The 18,000-nt window shown below is 31.3% G+C and overlaps 1 protein-coding gene across 2 annotated transcripts; it reads right to left on the bottom strand.

Moving 5' to 3' along the window:
• Nucleotides 1-1,748: 1,748 nt before the first annotated feature.
• LOC106672911 (rho GTPase-activating protein 11A-like) lies at nt 1,749-16,260 on the bottom strand. Of its 2 annotated transcripts, none has more exons than XM_014404719.2 (11): nt 15,919-16,259; nt 12,739-12,942; nt 10,907-11,043; nt 9,591-9,687; nt 9,330-9,482; nt 8,922-9,081; nt 6,949-7,105; nt 6,234-6,341; nt 5,312-5,386; nt 4,992-5,049; nt 1,749-2,981 (listed from the first exon to the last, which is right to left on the bottom strand). In XM_014404719.2, the coding sequence occupies exons 1-11, from the start codon at nt 16,024-16,026 to the stop codon at nt 1,794-1,796; spliced, it is 2,445 nt and encodes an 814-aa protein (XP_014260205.1). In that variant the 5' UTR covers nt 16,027-16,259; the 3' UTR covers nt 1,749-1,793. The 2 variants fall into 2 exon arrangements, with proteins under 2 accessions (XP_014260205.1, XP_024085289.1); XM_024229521.1 differs by having other exon boundaries at nt 2,893-2,981; nt 4,982-5,049; nt 15,919-16,260.
• Nucleotides 16,261-18,000: the final 1,740 nt, after the last annotated feature.

Genomic DNA, 18,000 nt, shown 5'->3' with positions numbered 1-18,000 from the left:
TGCAATAAAGATTTAAATGCTTATGCCTCTGGAAATGGACAAGAATTAATAATAAAATTAATATTTTGCCAAAAATTACTTCCACACCTTCCCGTCCGCTTTGCCCAATAAAATGATTCTTCTAACCATCAACTGCGACAATAGAGTCTCAATAATTATTAAGTAAAACACGCTAAAATTATTATTGATTTGACTTCAAGTTCATTGGTAATCAAAATTTAGCGTTTTTCAAAAAATTTACCGATTTTTTAAATATTTTTTTTTATTTTGGGACAGTATCTAATACATTTTAAAAATTATTATTACTTGAAGGAATTCATGTTTTAACACGTTTACATTACTAATTTGAAAAATAATTATTTAAGTGGTTAACAAGACTTCGTTTTAATAAAAAAATTAAGAAATTTTCACTAGAGCCTATTTAAGCAAATGATTTGCAAATTGAGAAAAGGTGAATTTGATGATTTACCGAGAAGTGAAATTTATTTACCAAAGGTAGAATTTTATTTGAAAAGTTAATTTAAATTGTTAACGCTAAATTTGATTAGCAAATGAGTGAATTTCATGTGTGAAAGGGTGAAAACGATTTGGAAAAGAGAAAATTTGATTTGTAAAAGGGTGAAAATTATTTGCCAAAGGTAGAATTTCATTTTTGAAAGGGTGAAAACGATTTGCAAAAGAGTAAATTTGATTTGTAAAAGGGTGAAAATTATTTGCCAAAGCTAGAATTTGATTAGCAAAAGTTAATTTAAAATGTTAATGCTAAATTTGATTAGCAAAAGAGTGAATTTGATTTGTGAAAGGGTGAAAACGATTTGCAAAAGAGTAGATTTTATTTGTGAACAGATGAAAATGATTTGCCAAAGGTAGAATTTGATTAGCAAATGAGTGAATTTGAACAGCAAATGAGTGGATTTAAATTGCAAGGCAGAAATTCATTTACAAAAGAATGAACTTGATGTTCAGAGGGCTGAATTCTATTTGCAAAAGAGTGAATGTGACTTACCAGAGTGAATTTAATGTCCAAAAGAGTGAAATTGATTTGCAAAAGGATGAAACTGTTTGTCAAAGTGTAAATTTGATCAGCGAAAAAAGTCAATTTGTTTTGCCGAAAAGTGAAATGGTTTGGAAAAATTTCGTTTGTAAAATGGTGAATTTGATTTGCCAAAGGGAGAAATTTATTTGCCGAAAGAAGAATTTGATTAGCAAAAGTTAATCAAAATTGTGAAAGGCTGAATTTGATTAGTTTGTAAAATGGTGAATAAGATTTGTCAAAGGCAGAAATTGATTTGCCAAAGGTAGAATTTGATTAGCAAAAGTGAATTTAAATTATGAAAAGATTTGATTAGCAAAATAGTAAATTTAATTTGTCAGAGGGAAAATTTTGTTTGTTTAATGGTGAATTTGATTTGACAAAGGGAGATATTTATTTACCGAAAGAAGAATTTGATTAGCAAAAGTTAATTTAAATTGCAAAAGGCTGAATTTGATTTGCAAAAGTAAATTTAAATTGTGAAAGGGTATATTTGTATATTGTCAAAGGGAGGAAGGATAAGGATAAATTTGATTAGCAAAAGGGCAAATTTAATTTGGGAATGGGTGATTTAAAATTGCAAAAAGGAGAATTTAGTTTGAAAAACATATATTTGTACATATTTCAGTATTTTTATTGCATAAAAATTATGCATAATTATTTATGTATAATATTTTATGAAATCACAAGGTTGTCTTCCAATCAAAATCATCAATCAATCAATCATTATGAATAATATTTTATTCTATTTACAATATTTTTATTTTAAATCATTTTTAATGGTAACGATTCTAAGAGATTTCCGTCTTGTGACGTTGTCAGACAAAGAAGAGGAGTTTGACAATTTGTCCCCTGCCCTTTTTAATTTTTTTGGCGAGAGATAATGACCAGTCTTAAACTGTCGTAGCCTATCGCTGTTTCTCTGAGGAGATTGTGCAAACAGGCTGTCGTAACATTTTACCGTTGACGTTGTGTTAAACGATTTTGAAGGCCTTACTTTTACATTGCTGTATTTTATGTCTTGACTGCTGCTCGATCTTGTAGACAGGTTTGATATCTGCGAGCCTTCTTGGATAAGTCGATTACGTATGGCGATCTTTGGTGATTGCCCTTTTTTATTTCTAGGCACCGGAGCTCTAGTGTCTTCAGTATCATTTTTTAAATTTTCTGAAGCTAAGCTGTCATATAATTTAGCCTTTGCCAATACCATTCCGAGATTTTGGTTTCTTATTTGCGTAATTGAAACTCTTCCGCTTTCTTTAATGTCCATCTTTTCATTTTTGGAAAAATATTCTTTCGCCAATTCCCAATTGTTATTTTGATGGTCTTTTTCATCTCTTGTTTCCTCCACTTTAGGAAAACTTACATCCATTTCTTCGTTAAGATCTAACGTACTGTGCACTTGAGGGGAAGGCTGAGGAAGCCCCGTGTAAATCGTATTCGGCCTTCCTCGACGCAATGATCTTGAAGAAGTCACATGATCACCGACACGTCTATCATTTACATTTAAAGAAGAGTGCCTCCTCAACTCATTTTTGAGAGAAATATTCTCACGGGATCTTCGAATCGAACCAATTTTTCTGGCGCTCGGAGATCTTATAATCTGATCAGATTTACGTCTTATTCTCAAATCTCTCTGCAATTTTTGGGAAACAGAACTGCAATTCAATTTTCCTGATTCTTCCATAGTTTTTGCATATGCTGTTTCAATGTTTGAGAGTAAACCTAACCCGTTAGGTTCAACTGTACTGTCCTCGTAATCACTGATTGTTACGCCCAATATATTTTCAAGTTCATTGTCTAAACAATTCTCTATGTTATTCACCCTTTTTTTAATCGATTCATATTCTTCTTTGGGTATCCTCACATATTCTTCAGACGTGGTTTCTGCCGAGTTCGTAAACTCTTCACATTTATTATAACTTCGTCCATTGCTGGTCTCAAATAACTGCAAATAAAGAAATATAATTTAAAACAAATAACATAATCAATGTTGTATTATATGTTTTGTGTGTTATTGACATTGAATTTGATTTATGATATTAGCATTGCTTCAGCTGAATTTACATGTGTCTGTTCTGTAATTGATGCTGTTTGTCTCTACAACCACAACTACGCAAATATCATAAATCAAATTCAATATCAATAATATACATATAACCCACAAAACAACATATAAAACAATCATTACACTTCTCAAATCAAACAATTCTACATAGTCTAAATTTCCAACAATTTATCTCTCCTTTCCCTAATAATCCCATCTATATTAATCCTGAAAGGCTAACTAGGCCCAAACGACAAACCATTACCCCTTTTTTCCCCACTGTCGGTCCCTTTCATCTCAAAGAAGCTGACTCCTCACAAAACGAATTTCTATCCCTACTTCCTTCCCCACTCCTTCAAATCAGACATATATAAACAAAAAACATTAATATCTCACTAACAATTTTAACACGACACACAACATTGACACATCTACTCAGAAAACACTCACTTTGAGTGAGTACAAATACCTTAAAATTAAACAAATTAACCTAAAATGTCTATATCGTGAACATCATCATATAAATTCATATTTTACATGTATTTGTATAATTTAAACAATGTTTATAAATCCCATGCCCTGAAGATGATCTCTATAAAGATCAAAACGTTGGCACGATAAAGAAAATGCTTTTCTAAATCTACATTACACCAGACCACTGATCTCTAAATAATCATTTAAAAAAAAGGTGGTATGAAATATAAGCATGTAAGATAAAAGCACTGCATATTTTAGATTTTTGTTTTTAAAAAAATATGTAAAAAATGTGTCTAAGAAGAAAATTAATGACAATTTAAATTAAAAATTGAACATAAAAATTAAGTTGTATAAAATTGATTTAAAAAATGCCATTTATTCAAGAATCTTTTCAAACAATTATTTTATATTTAAAAAGTCTCAAATTAATAGAATAATCATTTGTTTTTATATATAATTTTTACTGTGTGGTGTTTAGTGATCATTACTTGATTATTTAGAGGTTGTGAGATGCGGTCTGGTATGACGTAGGATTTAGAAAATCATTTCCTTTATCGTGCCAACGTTTCGATCTTTATTGAGATCATCCAGGGCACTCTCAACACGATAGACAAGAATGACACATCTACATGGAAAACAAACGCTTTGAGCCCTGAAGATAATCTCAACAAAGATCAAAATGTTGGCATGTTAAAGAAAACGTTTTTCTAAAACCTAGGTCACACCATACCGCATCTCACGATCTTCAAATAATCATAATTTTTAATTTTAATATAATAAAAGCCAGCCACATATAAAATGTTAAAAACCCCGTTTATATTTTTCAAAAAATTCTTAAATTATAACATAAGAATCCTTTATTTTTATATTTAATTTGTCATAATGTTTAATTTTAATTAATTTTTATGTGGCCTTCTTCTAAGACACCAATTATTTTATTTAAAAAATCATCACCTATTGAGTAATTTTACTTTAAAGGCTTATATTTCATACCATCTTTGTTTTTAATGCTTTAAAAAAAAAATGGTTGACTGGAAATTGAAAAGAGTTAATAGAAAGTTAAATATGGCTAACGCCAAGTTAAAAGGAGTTAATTTGGTGCAAAAATGTGTAAATACCAGGGTTATTTTAAGGTTAAAAAAAAAGGTTACTTTAAAACTAAAAATTGTTAATTTTGATGGGAAAAAGGACTAATTAGAAATTTTAAAAAATGGTTAATTTAAAATAAAAAGGGATACTTTTTTTTGTATCAAATCAATCCTTTTTAATTTCAAATTAACTTTTTTAATCATAAAATTAACCTTTTTTAAATTGTTTTTTTAATATAAAATAATTAGACACTTAAAGGTTAATAGATTTTTCCATCAAATTAACCCTTTTCCTTGTCAAATTAACCTTTTTTGTTTTTAATAAACACAACTTACAGATACATACTTTGTTTTCCACATTTTTACATTTTCTTGAAGCCATGTCCATAGCAGCATTGTTCTTTCTATGAGCAAAACAAAAACAAAATTATCACACACTATTATAAAACACTATTAATATTCTTATAAATAAAGTTAATTAATAAAATTATTTTAAACAAATGATAAATACTATTGACAAATTGATTGTTTAACAATTAAGACAATTTAGGAATGAAGTAAGCGGTTATAAAATATATATTTTATGAGTTGAAACAAGAATATTGAAAATTAAACAATAAAACAAGAATATCAAATTAATAAAATAAAATAAAAATGTTTACTTACTTGGTACACTTTGGGTTGGCAGTTGGTTGCAAATGTTTTATTTTATGCTTTTGAGGAGGACTTCCATGTTTAAAACTAAAAAATAAATAAATTTTAGGTTTACAAAAAAACTGCTATCAGTAAATTGGAGAATATATCTAAAAAGTCGTACTGAATATTATCTTATACATTTTAAACTTTAAATATAACCCAATACTGTTTTGATTATGGTGGGAGAAAGCATACATTAAAAAAAGGAGCCTGGATTGGCCAAAGCGCAAGCTTAGTTGATAAAATCTGCATTAAATATTAACGTGCTTTATTAATAATTTGCTTATCTCAAATGAGATTGAAAAATATTCAATACATAAAGGACCCGGGTTCGAAATGAATGGCCCTGCATTTCGGGGGGAAATGCTGAATGGGATTTTATTCAAAAATACTGGCACCCTGGGGGTTGATATGACCTCTGCTGTTGTGAACTACCATAAAAAAAAAAGGGGGAATTATTTAACAGGTGGACAGTTTTGCACGACAGCAACGTCGTGTTGGTTTAGCCTAATCTTAAAAAATATTTTTCTGTCATAAATAAATCAGTTTATCGGGATATTTGACTGAATGTGCTTTCAAATTTTAACTGCGTATTATATATATNTCTAGGAAAGAAATCCTCTACTGGGTCTGTACAACACAAAGATTATTAAAAAATTAAGGCAGCCATTTGATTTTTAATAAATCATAAAATACAGAATACAATTAAAGAAACTGATTTAGCCTAAACAACCCTAAAATATAAAACTGAAGACAGAATAAAATTACTAGTTCAATGAAAATTACTTTCAAAACAGCATATTTCATTTTTCCAACATTCTGTATTTATCCAAAGACTTTTGAATTATTAATTATAATAATTTAATTGAATTATAAAAATTTATATACATACCTAGAAATCAGAGTACGTGGGGTGAGCATTGTCGTTGACGAGTATTTAATTTTAAAAGGTGTGTTGGGCAGAATAACTTTTCCTGGCAGCATATCAATCATTTCACATCTAAAATGTAAAATATGTTATTTACACAGTGTTCAAAGTTTAAAGCAAGAGGATATCTAGATCATCACATAAGAAGCTTTTTTTTAATTGTTACATAGTAGCCATTTAAATTAATAAACAGCATGTTTTAAACAAGATAGTAGAAGGGAGAGAGACAAATGTTTCGATGGATTAGGCCGGCGCCACACTAGACGGAATGTGTCGGAAATTTTCGATGCTATCCCAATACTGTGGGATGACTATAGCTTCATTTGACGAGTGCCTTTAAAATTCCACAGACAGGGCCTGTCTTCCACAATAAATTGGTCCAAGTTCAGCTTCACTTGCAGTTTGCGTATCCGACTGTCAACCTCTTCTGTTACACTTGGCTGTTGTCAGTGTGATGCACCCTAACTATTTTGCATGATTTTGATCTGTTTAAACAGAACCCAGTGGAACATTCCGCCGACGGACGCTGGTGAACCAACGAAGCTCGACGGAGACATTATGATGGAAATTTCTGTTCAGTGTGTCGCTGGCTGTGTTCTGAATGTAAGCTTGTGCAGCAGAAACTTCCGTTGCATTCTGTCTAGTGTGGCGCCAGCCTTAATGGAATCAGTATACGTACTTTTTTTTGCTCGAAAATCCTTGGCTTTCATTTTTTCTTTTCCTCGAAAGAATAAGTTTCGGAGTATGAGCACTGAGGTTAGGCACAGGAGAATCCATACCCTCGGTGAAATCGGGAGAAGACTTGGACATGATTTTTTTAAAGCCAGAGATCATTTCTGAAATTGGGGAGAAAATTTAGAAATTATGTTATTAAATTATATTATTTTTCATCAAATTAACACTTTTTACCGACAAATTAATGCTTTTTAATTTGAAATTAACCCTTATTAACATCAAATTAACAATTTTTAATTTCACATTAAACATTTTAACTTCAAAATAAACTTTTTAATTTCAAATCAACTCTTTTTTTCAAGAATCAAAAAGACCTAGGAGATGGTTTCAAATACAAACACGTAAATTAAAATTCCTGCATTTGAAAATTAAATAAAAATAAATTTATATTTGAATGTTTTTTAATCTGTGTTTTTTATTTGTGCAACCGGTTGTTTATTAATTTGTTGAAATCGGGAGGAATGGTCAAGAATGAGGTAGTTTAGAAAAACACCTTTTTGATTTTTTTTTTTACGCGTTTCGACCTTTATTCGGGTCATCTTCAGGGTCTGGGTGAATTACAAAACATACGCTTATTGGAAAAAATACAATACAGATTAAGTACAAGCTTTGAACCAGGTATTTCATATTCGCAGAAAGTGTGGTGCTATTCTTGTGGTGTCTTATGTGTGTTTGGTTTTGTATTGTGCTGTTTTTATAAGATCATGGCAGAGAGGGGAATGCAGTAAATCTGAGGAATTTTCTTTCATTGTGGGTGGTTTTATTTGACACAAATGAAGCCGAGAATGGGGATTTTCTGTATTGGATTTTGGGTTATTCAATATTGGAAAGGACATAATTTGCTAAGGATGATAACAAAGGAAAGGGAAATAAAATAAATAAATAAAAATAAAATGTAATAGTTTATTTGGTTTATGTTGTTGATGAAGCTACGGTGGAGTTTGCAAGTAACTGTTCTTTAATTAATGCTGTGTGCCTCTGTTAATGTAAACCATTTCTAGAAAGTGTGTTTGTATGTTTTTTTTTGTTCAGTGTTTAGTGTTTGCATTTTGTTGAAATGGTGTGTGGTCAATGCTGTGGGATTGGGTTTTGATATTTTACAGTCATAGATGTGTTATGCTATTTTAATGTATTCTGAGGAGAGAAATGTACTTAATTTATGTGACAATGTGTGGACGATGGAATGGACATGTATATTGGTTTGTCTTAGGTGATTGGGTTAATGATTTGTTGGATGATGTAGTTTTGTGTAGTGCTGGGTTCTAATTATTTATAACTCAGTTATTATGTTTTTAAGGCAATTGTTGTTATGTAAGATTTGTTTGTACGTTTGTATATTTTTATATATTATTGTATATTTTACAATACATAATTATATATTATTTAGTATATTTTTAATTGAACAAATGTATTAAATTGTGGTTTTTAAGAGCCTGATTATTTGATACTAAAAAAAAATTGTATTTATACTTAATATTATATAATTTTTAAATTTTCATTCATCTTCTAAGAGCCGGATTATTATTTTAAATGCAGAAATTTTACTTATAATATTTCTTATTATTATTTATTATATTTTACACTATCATTATATTTATATTCTAGCTTTTTTTTTTTTAATGCATGAGTTAAAAAAAAAACTCCAATATAAAGGAATTTTACTTTTCATGCATACATTTCATACTATCTCCTAAGTTTTCGCTTTAAAAAAAAAAAAAAAAAAAAAAAAAAAGCGTTAATTTGATGAGAAAAAGGGTTATTTGTCATAAAATACTGTACAAATTAATTAGTTACTTTGAAAAGATAAATAAATTTAATTAAAAGCACGATTATAAATATAAAAGTGCAACACATAATATAAAGACATAAACAAATTATTGAAACAAATTTCATTGGAGTAACATTGAATGATCTTACTTGTAAGAGAATTGCTCCTTCTCTTCCTTCTTTTCTTAATGCTAACATTTTGAGACATGTCCATGTCAACCGTGCTGGACGTCGAAACGTTCAAATATCCTAATTTATCACATATCGCTTCAGGTAAAACTCCAACCAAAGTTGCATTTTCTATAAGCGTCTGTAAAGAAACTGTTAAAATTTCTCATAACCTTTTATCACAGTTAGTATATAATATAATGGTAATTGTTATAATCGGCAAGCCATTAATTGAAAAATGAATCACAAATAGGATAAAATAATTTTTAAAAATTTATATAGATAGACGCATAAGGTTTTTTTTTTTTTTTAAAGGATATTTTCGCATCATCAATTTCATGTTACAGGAGAGTGAACAGGTTGGAATCAATGAGTCATTGTTTAACATACCTGCACAATTAAGACGTGACGGTTTATTTTCACACTGCCTTGTGCAGTAAGTTTCGGTGCATTGACTGGCATTACGTTCGGTGTAAAAATAATCGCCAGGTTGCCAACATCCATTTTGTTAAAATCTTTCTGTTGAGTTACACGATTTAAAAACTAAAAAGGACCAAATTTAATTACAAAATTGAAAGACAACGTGATAATTAGATGTGAATTGACTGTAGTTTTAAAATATATAAAAATAAAAATAAAAATAAATCATACCACTAATAAATATGCCAATGCATTTAAGTGATCAGTTGGAAGTAGTAAGCAACATAACAAAATGGCTTCCACCTTTTTTTGCTTTAAAGAGAGACACCTGTCAACAGAAAATAATCATCTATTTTGTAATAAACGTGATAAAAATAACAAGTATGAATACATGAGTGTTTAGTTTTCGATTAGTTTTTATTTTACTTATTTATTAATGGTGAGCTACCGAAGATGGATGTTTACAGATGGGAAACAAAGCATGTTACATACTATAATCCATTAACGTGGCGTTCGCCACCCTGGCGAAACAAAGGTTCAGCCAGTCAGACGGCGTTCTCACCCCCTTACTTTTCTTTGTGCTTTGGTGGGGACTCGTATTGTTGGATTCTCTTTTACTCTGGGGTTACAGGATCACCAGCTATTCAGCCATATAGTTCGTTTCTACCTCAGACATTCCATTGTAAAGTTATTGTGCGTTTACTTCCTCCTGTTTTTTGTTAATCTATTTTTTTTTTTTTTTTAATTAATAAAGCAGGTAAGTTTAAGCATACACATTGATACATACTTTATTTTAACTATATTTTGTACACCGAAAAGGTAAAAAAATATTTCAACAATCAACATTTTGTAAAAACTTTATTTTAGTTTCTTTATTTACGTTTTTTAAATCATTGTTTATAACTGCATTTGTAATTTTTTAAATCGTACATCGAAAACGCAAGATGGCAGAATCACAACCAGGTCCATTTAATGTTGGGAGTGAAAACCCACCAAAACAGCGGGTGCAGAAAGCAGAGAGTGTAAACTTTTTTTTTAAATCGGTCGATTTCAAAAATTCAAAACAAAATGAAACAAAGTTCTATACAGACCAAGAAATAAGAACAATGTTAGAGTCAATGGTTTCTGAAGATGAATATGAATATGTGTCAGATGAAAAAGAATAAAATGACGATGATTGTGAACGTCCACAAAATACCACTAACGAAAGTAATGCTTTTTGGACACAACTGCTATTATTATAATTTGGATAGTAATTCTACAACTTTTGATTTTTAGCTGGAACTTCTCATCAAGAAAGTCTAGAAGTACATTCAGAAAAATAAGTAGAGGATTTTAAAATTACTATTATTTATTTATTTTTATTGTCCGTTTAAATAGATTTTCGGATTGCTGGAGGACGGATTATTTATTTAAATTGCCCTTTTTGAAAGGCCCACTCAACCACCAGTCCCCTTTCCAGCGCAAATAATAAACACCAAGAACAAGGTTAATTCAACAATAGAAATACACTAAAAAAATAAATAAATAACTCTAAAGAAAGGAACCTGAGAAATGTGTTGTGAAACTTATATGGTATAAGTGGTTCCGGAAGCTCTCTGAAGAATAATTTAAGTAAATTAGCCACATTAATTACGTGATGTTCATCGGTGATTTCCAATCGGTTTCCACAATCCAGTAGAGCCTGAAAATTTTGTAGAAAGGTTAGTGCCCAATTTAGTGCAGTTTAAGGACAGAAAAAAGGAATACAAGTAAAAGTTCTTTGAACTTGCTACTATGAAATCTGAATTTCTATTTTTAAATAATGTTGACATGGCAGTGTGAATTTACAAAGATATGGATGGTCCTTCCGCTCAGACTGATTCCAATAACTTTCAGATCAGATAATAACCAAACGGCTCAAAAATGAACAGTGATATTTGTAATTTATTTTTATTCTATTAATTTTAATTAAATTAACCAATATATTCTTGTTAGTTGGATAAAACGTAATAGAAAATACAAACCAACAACAAACAAATGTTAATCCTCATTTTTAATAACGGATTTACTTAAGGACAGTAAACATAAAGATTACTCATTTTGTAACCACTCGTTCTTGTCTTTTCTCCATTTTAATCCAGTTTTATTCTCTTTAACCATGGAAATACATCATCTTGAACCAGAAGTTCTCAATACTATTTTGAGAATGAGCCATTGAGGTTACCGGGAAGTGGATATCACAGGGGCAGTTGGTGTTTCTAGAGGTCATCTCTTGGGGTGTAGACCGATTCCGAGACTGGAAGTACCAATAGGAGGCCTGGTAGTGGATTTCAATGCATTACAACGCGGAAACCTTTCCATAATGCCCACCAGCTACCCTAAATGAAGTACAAGATGTTTGGACAAGGCCTTTATCAACACAAACGATTACAAAGTTGGCTTCACGTTGTATGCCCCTTTGACATGACCTGCAGCAACAGCCTGCCACCAGCAACTCAGAAGAATATGGGGCAGTGAGCATCTAGAACAGAACACCAATTGGTAAGCTGTTGTTTACTGATGAGTCGCGTTTGTGTCTGTATAGGGATAGCAGGTGCCCAAGAGTCTACCGAGAACAGGGGATGCATACAATGCATGTTCATGCTCTGTTTGTAGGAAGCAGTTTAATGGTCTGGGCTGGGATTTACACAGGAGGGCGAACTGGGCTCCATACTCTGAAAGCAACCTCATCACAGTCCATTATAACCAAGAAATTATTAAGGAATACATCTTTCAGACTAGGGATTTCATTAGCAGGGATCTTCAATTTCTGGATAACAATGCAGTTGTTCATCAATGTTTAGAAAAGCTGGGAATTTCCCATCTACCCCTTTCCCCATTTTCTCGAGTCCTCAATCCCATTGAGCACATGTGGGATGCGTTGCAGAGAAGGCTTTTCGATCACCATCCGCAGCCAGTTGACTTGCAACAACTGAGTACAGCGTTGCAACATCTATTGAGTGAAATTCCTTTTGAAATTAGTGACAACCTTATTAAAAGTATGCCTAACATGTGCACAGAGGTTTTAGCTAACAGAGGACATTATACACGGAATTAATTGTTTAAAAAATTATTGTATCCAATAAACAAAATTATGGAATTAAAACCTTTTCAAAATCCCTTAATTAAATTTTCCTTCAATAAAAGACATAATTCAATTCACTAGTTTCATGGTCCGCTTGACCAAAGGACATAATAATTTCTAATAAATTTTAATGCTTTATAATAAAATAAAATCAAAATGCTAGGGAAAGTAAAGTAAAGGGAAATACTACAAAATTGGCAATATCCTTATTCCTTTTTGAGCAGTTTATGATAAAAAAATTTTATTCACAATCAAAATCACTTGAAAACTTACTCTCAGCTCTCTTTGCTTTGACGTAGATCCTGCTTTTCTAAAAAGACCTTCAACTAATAGATTTTGTTCTATGAATCTACATGAGTCTATAATAAAAACAGGAATTTCAACTTGAACTCCACTCTGAGGTAAAAGGACGCTCTCTTTTTCAAGTAATTCTAATGCAGTTTTAAATACATGATAAACTTCAATTTGTGTTTCCCCCTGAAAAAAATAAAATACATTTTTTAAACAACAACGTATATTGCAGAATAAAAAATGATTATTCAACATTCTTTTTACAAAACTCATATAACTCAATATAAATTATTTATTGTTGCAAAAATGCATAAAAAAATGTTTGCTCATTCCATATGTACATAGTGATTATTCTCCAGTTGGTCCCATAAATATATCCTCTTTTGTGTGAGAATTTTTTACAGTACATACCTCCGTGACAGGCGAGGACCTGTTGTTTTAAGGTGGGTTTTGCTTACAAAAAAAAACACTAAGGAATTTTGATTTTTCTTTTAATTTGACGTTTTGGCCATATTTTTTATTTTGCTATTTTAAAAATGATGATAGTGAGACAAAACCAATTAATAATTTGTTTACAATTTCCACAATGTAAATCATCAATAAGGGCATTTAATCCTTTAAAAATGCTTTTTATTCACTTTTGTGTTGGTGGAGCAAAACTATGATTACAAGAATGCCTATAATCAGTGAGCAAGTTGCCCATGCCATTGTACTCATTGAGGATGGAAGAAATCAGAGTTGCACTACAAGAGTTTTAAATTTACCTAAATTGACGGTTGTCGGACTTTCAGTGGTACCCGGAGATTGCAAGATTTATTCAAAGACAAGGATAGGGATGCCCAAGGGCCAAGGGACCAGCCGACAACCGATTTCACCTCTGAGCTTTTCCAATGCTTCTAAAATGTCTCAACTTCGAACTGTGTAGGATGTGTCCATTAACGCTGAAATAGTAAGAAGGAGAGTTGCAGAAGTGAGTCTACATCCCACAAGGCCAGCATATTGTCGGGACCGCTGAGGGTTTGTAAGGGAGAGCGACATTGGACGGAAACAGTAATGAAGAAATGGTATGTTTTCAAATGAGTCCCCGTTTTCTCTCTCTTCGAGTTTCTTGAGCAGCTGTAGAGCTCTACAGCTAATGCAACATTGCCGGTTCAGTTATGGTATAGAGTGGAATTTCTTTGGAGGCAAAAATATATACATTTTCAATATGACGTCACTTAATGCAGAAATCTGACAGAAATTCTTGAGGAATATTGTTGTGTTAATTCGCGAGCAATTTTCGTTAATGTGAGACCAACTGTCACCACCATTGTTATGTCAACCTTTTAGATGTCAATGTTTACATCCTAAGACATCCAGCCTGTATTCCTTATTTGAACCCCACTGAGTTCATTTGGGATGAGCTCAGACGTTGGGTAAAACGAAAAAATAACCCTCCTATGGCCTTAGCTGAGCTAAAAGTTACGTTGTTGAGATTTGGTACAAAATTCCTCAAGAAGTGGTTAAAGGAATAATTATGAGCATGCTGAGAAGTTTAGAGTGTGTAACAAGAGCAAGAGGAGGTAATACAACCTATTAAAGATTTGTGTGGTGTTTAGTGACCGTTAGTTAATGATTACTTACAGATCGTGAGATGCGGTCTGGAGTGATGTGGGTTTAGGAATACACTCTCAACACAACACGCAACAACGACCCATCTACACAGAAAATACAAACTTTAAGCCCTGAAGATCTCAATAAAGATCAAAACATTGGCACGATAAAGAAAATGTTTTTCTAAACCCACGTCACACCAGACCTCATCTCACAATCTCTAAATAACTATTAAAGATTGTCAAGTTTGCTTATGTTTTATGTTCATACAAAAAATGATTTTTTTTCTTTGTTTTATTTTTGAGAAATATTTTTATTTTCCAAATAACCAAATCTTTTGATAAATACCTGAATTAAAGAAATATCGGTGTTAATATTACTAAAAAGTTTCCTTTTGCATAAAATTACAATTTTGTACATAAACAAAAATCAAAATTTCCAACTGCGCCACTTTTTTTGAGGAGGCGTGTACCCAGTGTTTCATTTTTCGTCGGAACAGCACATAATACTGTCCCCCCTCTCTCTCTCACTCTATCACACTCATTCACTCTCTTCTCCCGTCTCACTCTCTCTTGTCTCTCTTTCTCACTTTCCAGCCTCTCTCTCTCTCTTCTCTCACTCACTCTTTCTCACTTTCCCTTCTCTCTCTCACTCACTATCTTCTCTCATTTTCCCTTCTCTCTCACACTCACTCTTTTTTCTCTCTCATTCTTTCTCACTTTCTCTTCTCTCTCTCTCTCTCTCTCTCTCGTTCCCACTCATTCACACTCTTCTCCCTTCTCACTCTCTCTGTTCTCTTCTCACTCACTCTCTTTCTCACTTTCCCTTCTCACTCTCTCTCATTTTCCCTTCTCTATCTCACACTCACTCTTTCTTCTCTCTCTCACTCATTCTCTTTCTCACTTTCCCTTCTCTCTCACACACTCACTTACTCTCTACACTGCAAGTTGCTGTACAAATACACGTGAAACAATAACTCCAATTCAAATATATAACGTTCAGGGACCATTTTATGATCGGCTGGGTTATTGTTTTAGTGCAATAGGAAATTTGTCCGAACACCTCATTCAAATTAATGAATCAGCCACTTGTGGGTAGCAGAGAGTTAACAACCACTTAAGTAGCATTTCAAGGGACTTAAAATTAGATTGACTCTGTTTAAAACCGTAAATTAACATTATTTTTGTTCTGTTTTTCGTTATACGCGACATTATATTAATACTTAATTCACCATTGGCCTATCAATTATGAAAAATGACATAATACAAATAATGTAAAAGGACTAAGTATTTTAAGTTTCACTGAAGAATGAAACCTCTACATACATTGCATGGCCGTATCAATACTCAAAGCAACAGGTATTTTTTGCTGTTGCGACGAAAAATGAAACAAGGTATATACTTATGTATAAGTTTTGTCTCTGTTGTACGTCAAAGCGAATTTGATACGGGTAATCAATATCTTCACAGGTAATATTGATTCAGTATTAAATTTCCAACTGTCAAGATGAATTGATTCGTTTCCTTTATTAATGACATAGTGAAAAGGAAAAAAGTTGTAAATATCAACCTGAGGCTTGTAGTCGGCTTTCTTCAAGTTGTGCTTGATCCCGAGCAATTTGAGAAGTTTGACCACTTCTTCACGGACGTCGGCGACGGCACACTCTTCCAGGTACATGGCAAATGTTTCGATAGACGACAAAAACTCTCAAAGCTGGTCGCAAGACGGGAAAAGAAGAAATTCTTCTTCGGCCAGCATTCTTTTTCTTTTCTAAAAGGGGGAAATCAAAGAATAAAGGCTGGAAGGCTGGAGACGGAGATTTCGGCCGAAAGGAGACAAGGCGACACCGGCAGCGGGCAGACGCTTTGGAGTTTGGATGAAAACCCGCCGAGTCCGCTGCGTACAATTGGACGAGATTCAAATCAAAACCAACCGTCAACTCTTATCAGCCGGCGGTTCGAAAAAGCGACTGCCACCTGGCCTCAACTTTTTTCGTGACGCAAAAATCCCACTTGGGAAAATTTTTAGTAAAAAAGCATTTTTCCATCAAATTAACCCTTTTTAATTTAATGTTTCATTTCTTACACGTGTTACTTACACTTAATTTTAATTTTTACGCTTAATTTTACTCTTAATTTTTTAATTTCAAATTACCATTTTTCTTACATTAAAGTTAATCTTTTAGTTTTAAACAAACCTTTTTCTCACTTTAAAACTAACCTTTTTTAATCTTCAAATAACCCTTTTTAATTTGAAATTAACATTTTCTTTCTACCCTAAAATTATTCTTTTAGTTTCAAATTAACCATTTTTAATTTAATGTTTCATTTCTTACGGTTACTTACTCTTAATTTTAATTTTTACTCTTAATTTTTTAATTTCAAATTACCGTTTTTCTTACCTTAAAGTTAATCTTTTAGTTTTAAACAAACCTTTTTCTCACTTTAAAACACCTTTTTTTATCTTCAAATAACCCTTTTTAATTTCAAATTAATATTTTCTTTCTACCCTAAAATTAATTTTTTAGTTTCAAATTAACCGTTTTTAATATTCAAATAAACCTTTTTTTTAAACATTTTTTCCTACCCTAAAATTAATCTTTTAGTCTAAAATTAACTGTTTTTAATATTCAAATAAACCTTTTTAATTTGAAATTAACAATATTTTCTTACTTTAGAATTAACCTTTCAGTTTCAAATTAACCGTTATACCTCTTTTTTTGCTTTGCTTAACCGTTATATCATCAAATAACCCTTTTTAATTTCAAATTAACATTTTCTTCCTACTCTAAAATTAATCTTTTGTTTCAAATTAACTGTTTCTCATATTCAAATAAACCGTTCTAATTTGAAATTAACATTATGTTCTTACAATTAATTAAGGTTTTTAGTTGAGATGAAAAAAAGTCAATGGGACGAGAGGGATTCGAACCCACGACCTTCGACCTTGACTTTTTTTCATCTCAACTAAAAACCTTAATTAATTGTAATGTTTAATTGATCAAGCGGACCACGAAATTAGTGAAATTATGTTCTTACTTTAGAATTAACCTTTTAGTTTCCAATTAACGTTTTCATCTTCAAATAACCCTTTTCAATTTTTAATTAAGATGTTTTCCTACCCTGAAATTTATCTTTTCACCTTTTAGCTTCAAAGTAACCGTTTTTTTTTCTTCAAATACCATTTTTAATTGAAACTCAATCTTTTTTTCTTGCTTTAAAATTAACTTTTTGTTTCAAATTAACCGTTTTTTTCTTCAACTAACCATTTTTAATTTCAAAATAATCTTTTTTCGTACTTTAAAATTTACTTTTTTGTTTCAAATTAGTCGGTTTTATCTTCACCTATCGTCATTTCCTTGAAGTTCAAGTGGTGCTCTCAGCGGCGAGGGCGTATTGAGCCGAAAGTCGTGGGTTCGAATCCCCTCGTGACACTAGCTTTTTCATCTCTCCAGACTTTAGTTAAAATTTATAATTAATTTAAATGATTAATACGGTTTATTATGACTACTAAATGCATATATGGATTGTTTTGTATATTTTATTAATTATTATTATTGTTGTTGTTTATAAAACTACATTTATTTCTAATATATGTACTTGTAAAGGAGTTTAAAGCCGTATTTGTATTTTTAAAATAAATAAGTAAAAT

This window comes from Cimex lectularius, unplaced genomic scaffold (assembly GCF_000648675.2).
Source record: "Cimex lectularius strain Harlan isolate CLEC.00 unplaced genomic scaffold, Clec_2.1 scaffold284, whole genome shotgun sequence".
NCBI lineage: Eukaryota > Metazoa > Arthropoda > Insecta > Hemiptera > Cimicidae > Cimex > Cimex lectularius.
The sequence above is the reverse complement of the archived record's forward strand: the minus strand, read 5'-3'. Positions and strand labels throughout refer to the sequence as shown.

Excerpts from the sequence above, each read along its gene's own strand:
- LOC106672911 (XM_014404719.2), bottom strand. The coding sequence starts at position 16,026 with ATGTACCTGGAAGAGTGTGCCGTCGCCGACGTCCGTGAAGAAGTGGTC. Across the intron at positions 7,106-8,921 it reads AAGGAGCAATTCTCTTACAA|AAATGATCTCTGGCTTTAAA; the intron begins GTAAGATCATTC and ends CCCCAATTTCAG. Across the intron at positions 5,387-6,233 it reads CCACGTACTCTGATTTCTAG|TTTTAAACATGGAAGTCCTC; the intron begins GTATGTATATAA and ends TTTATTTTTTAG.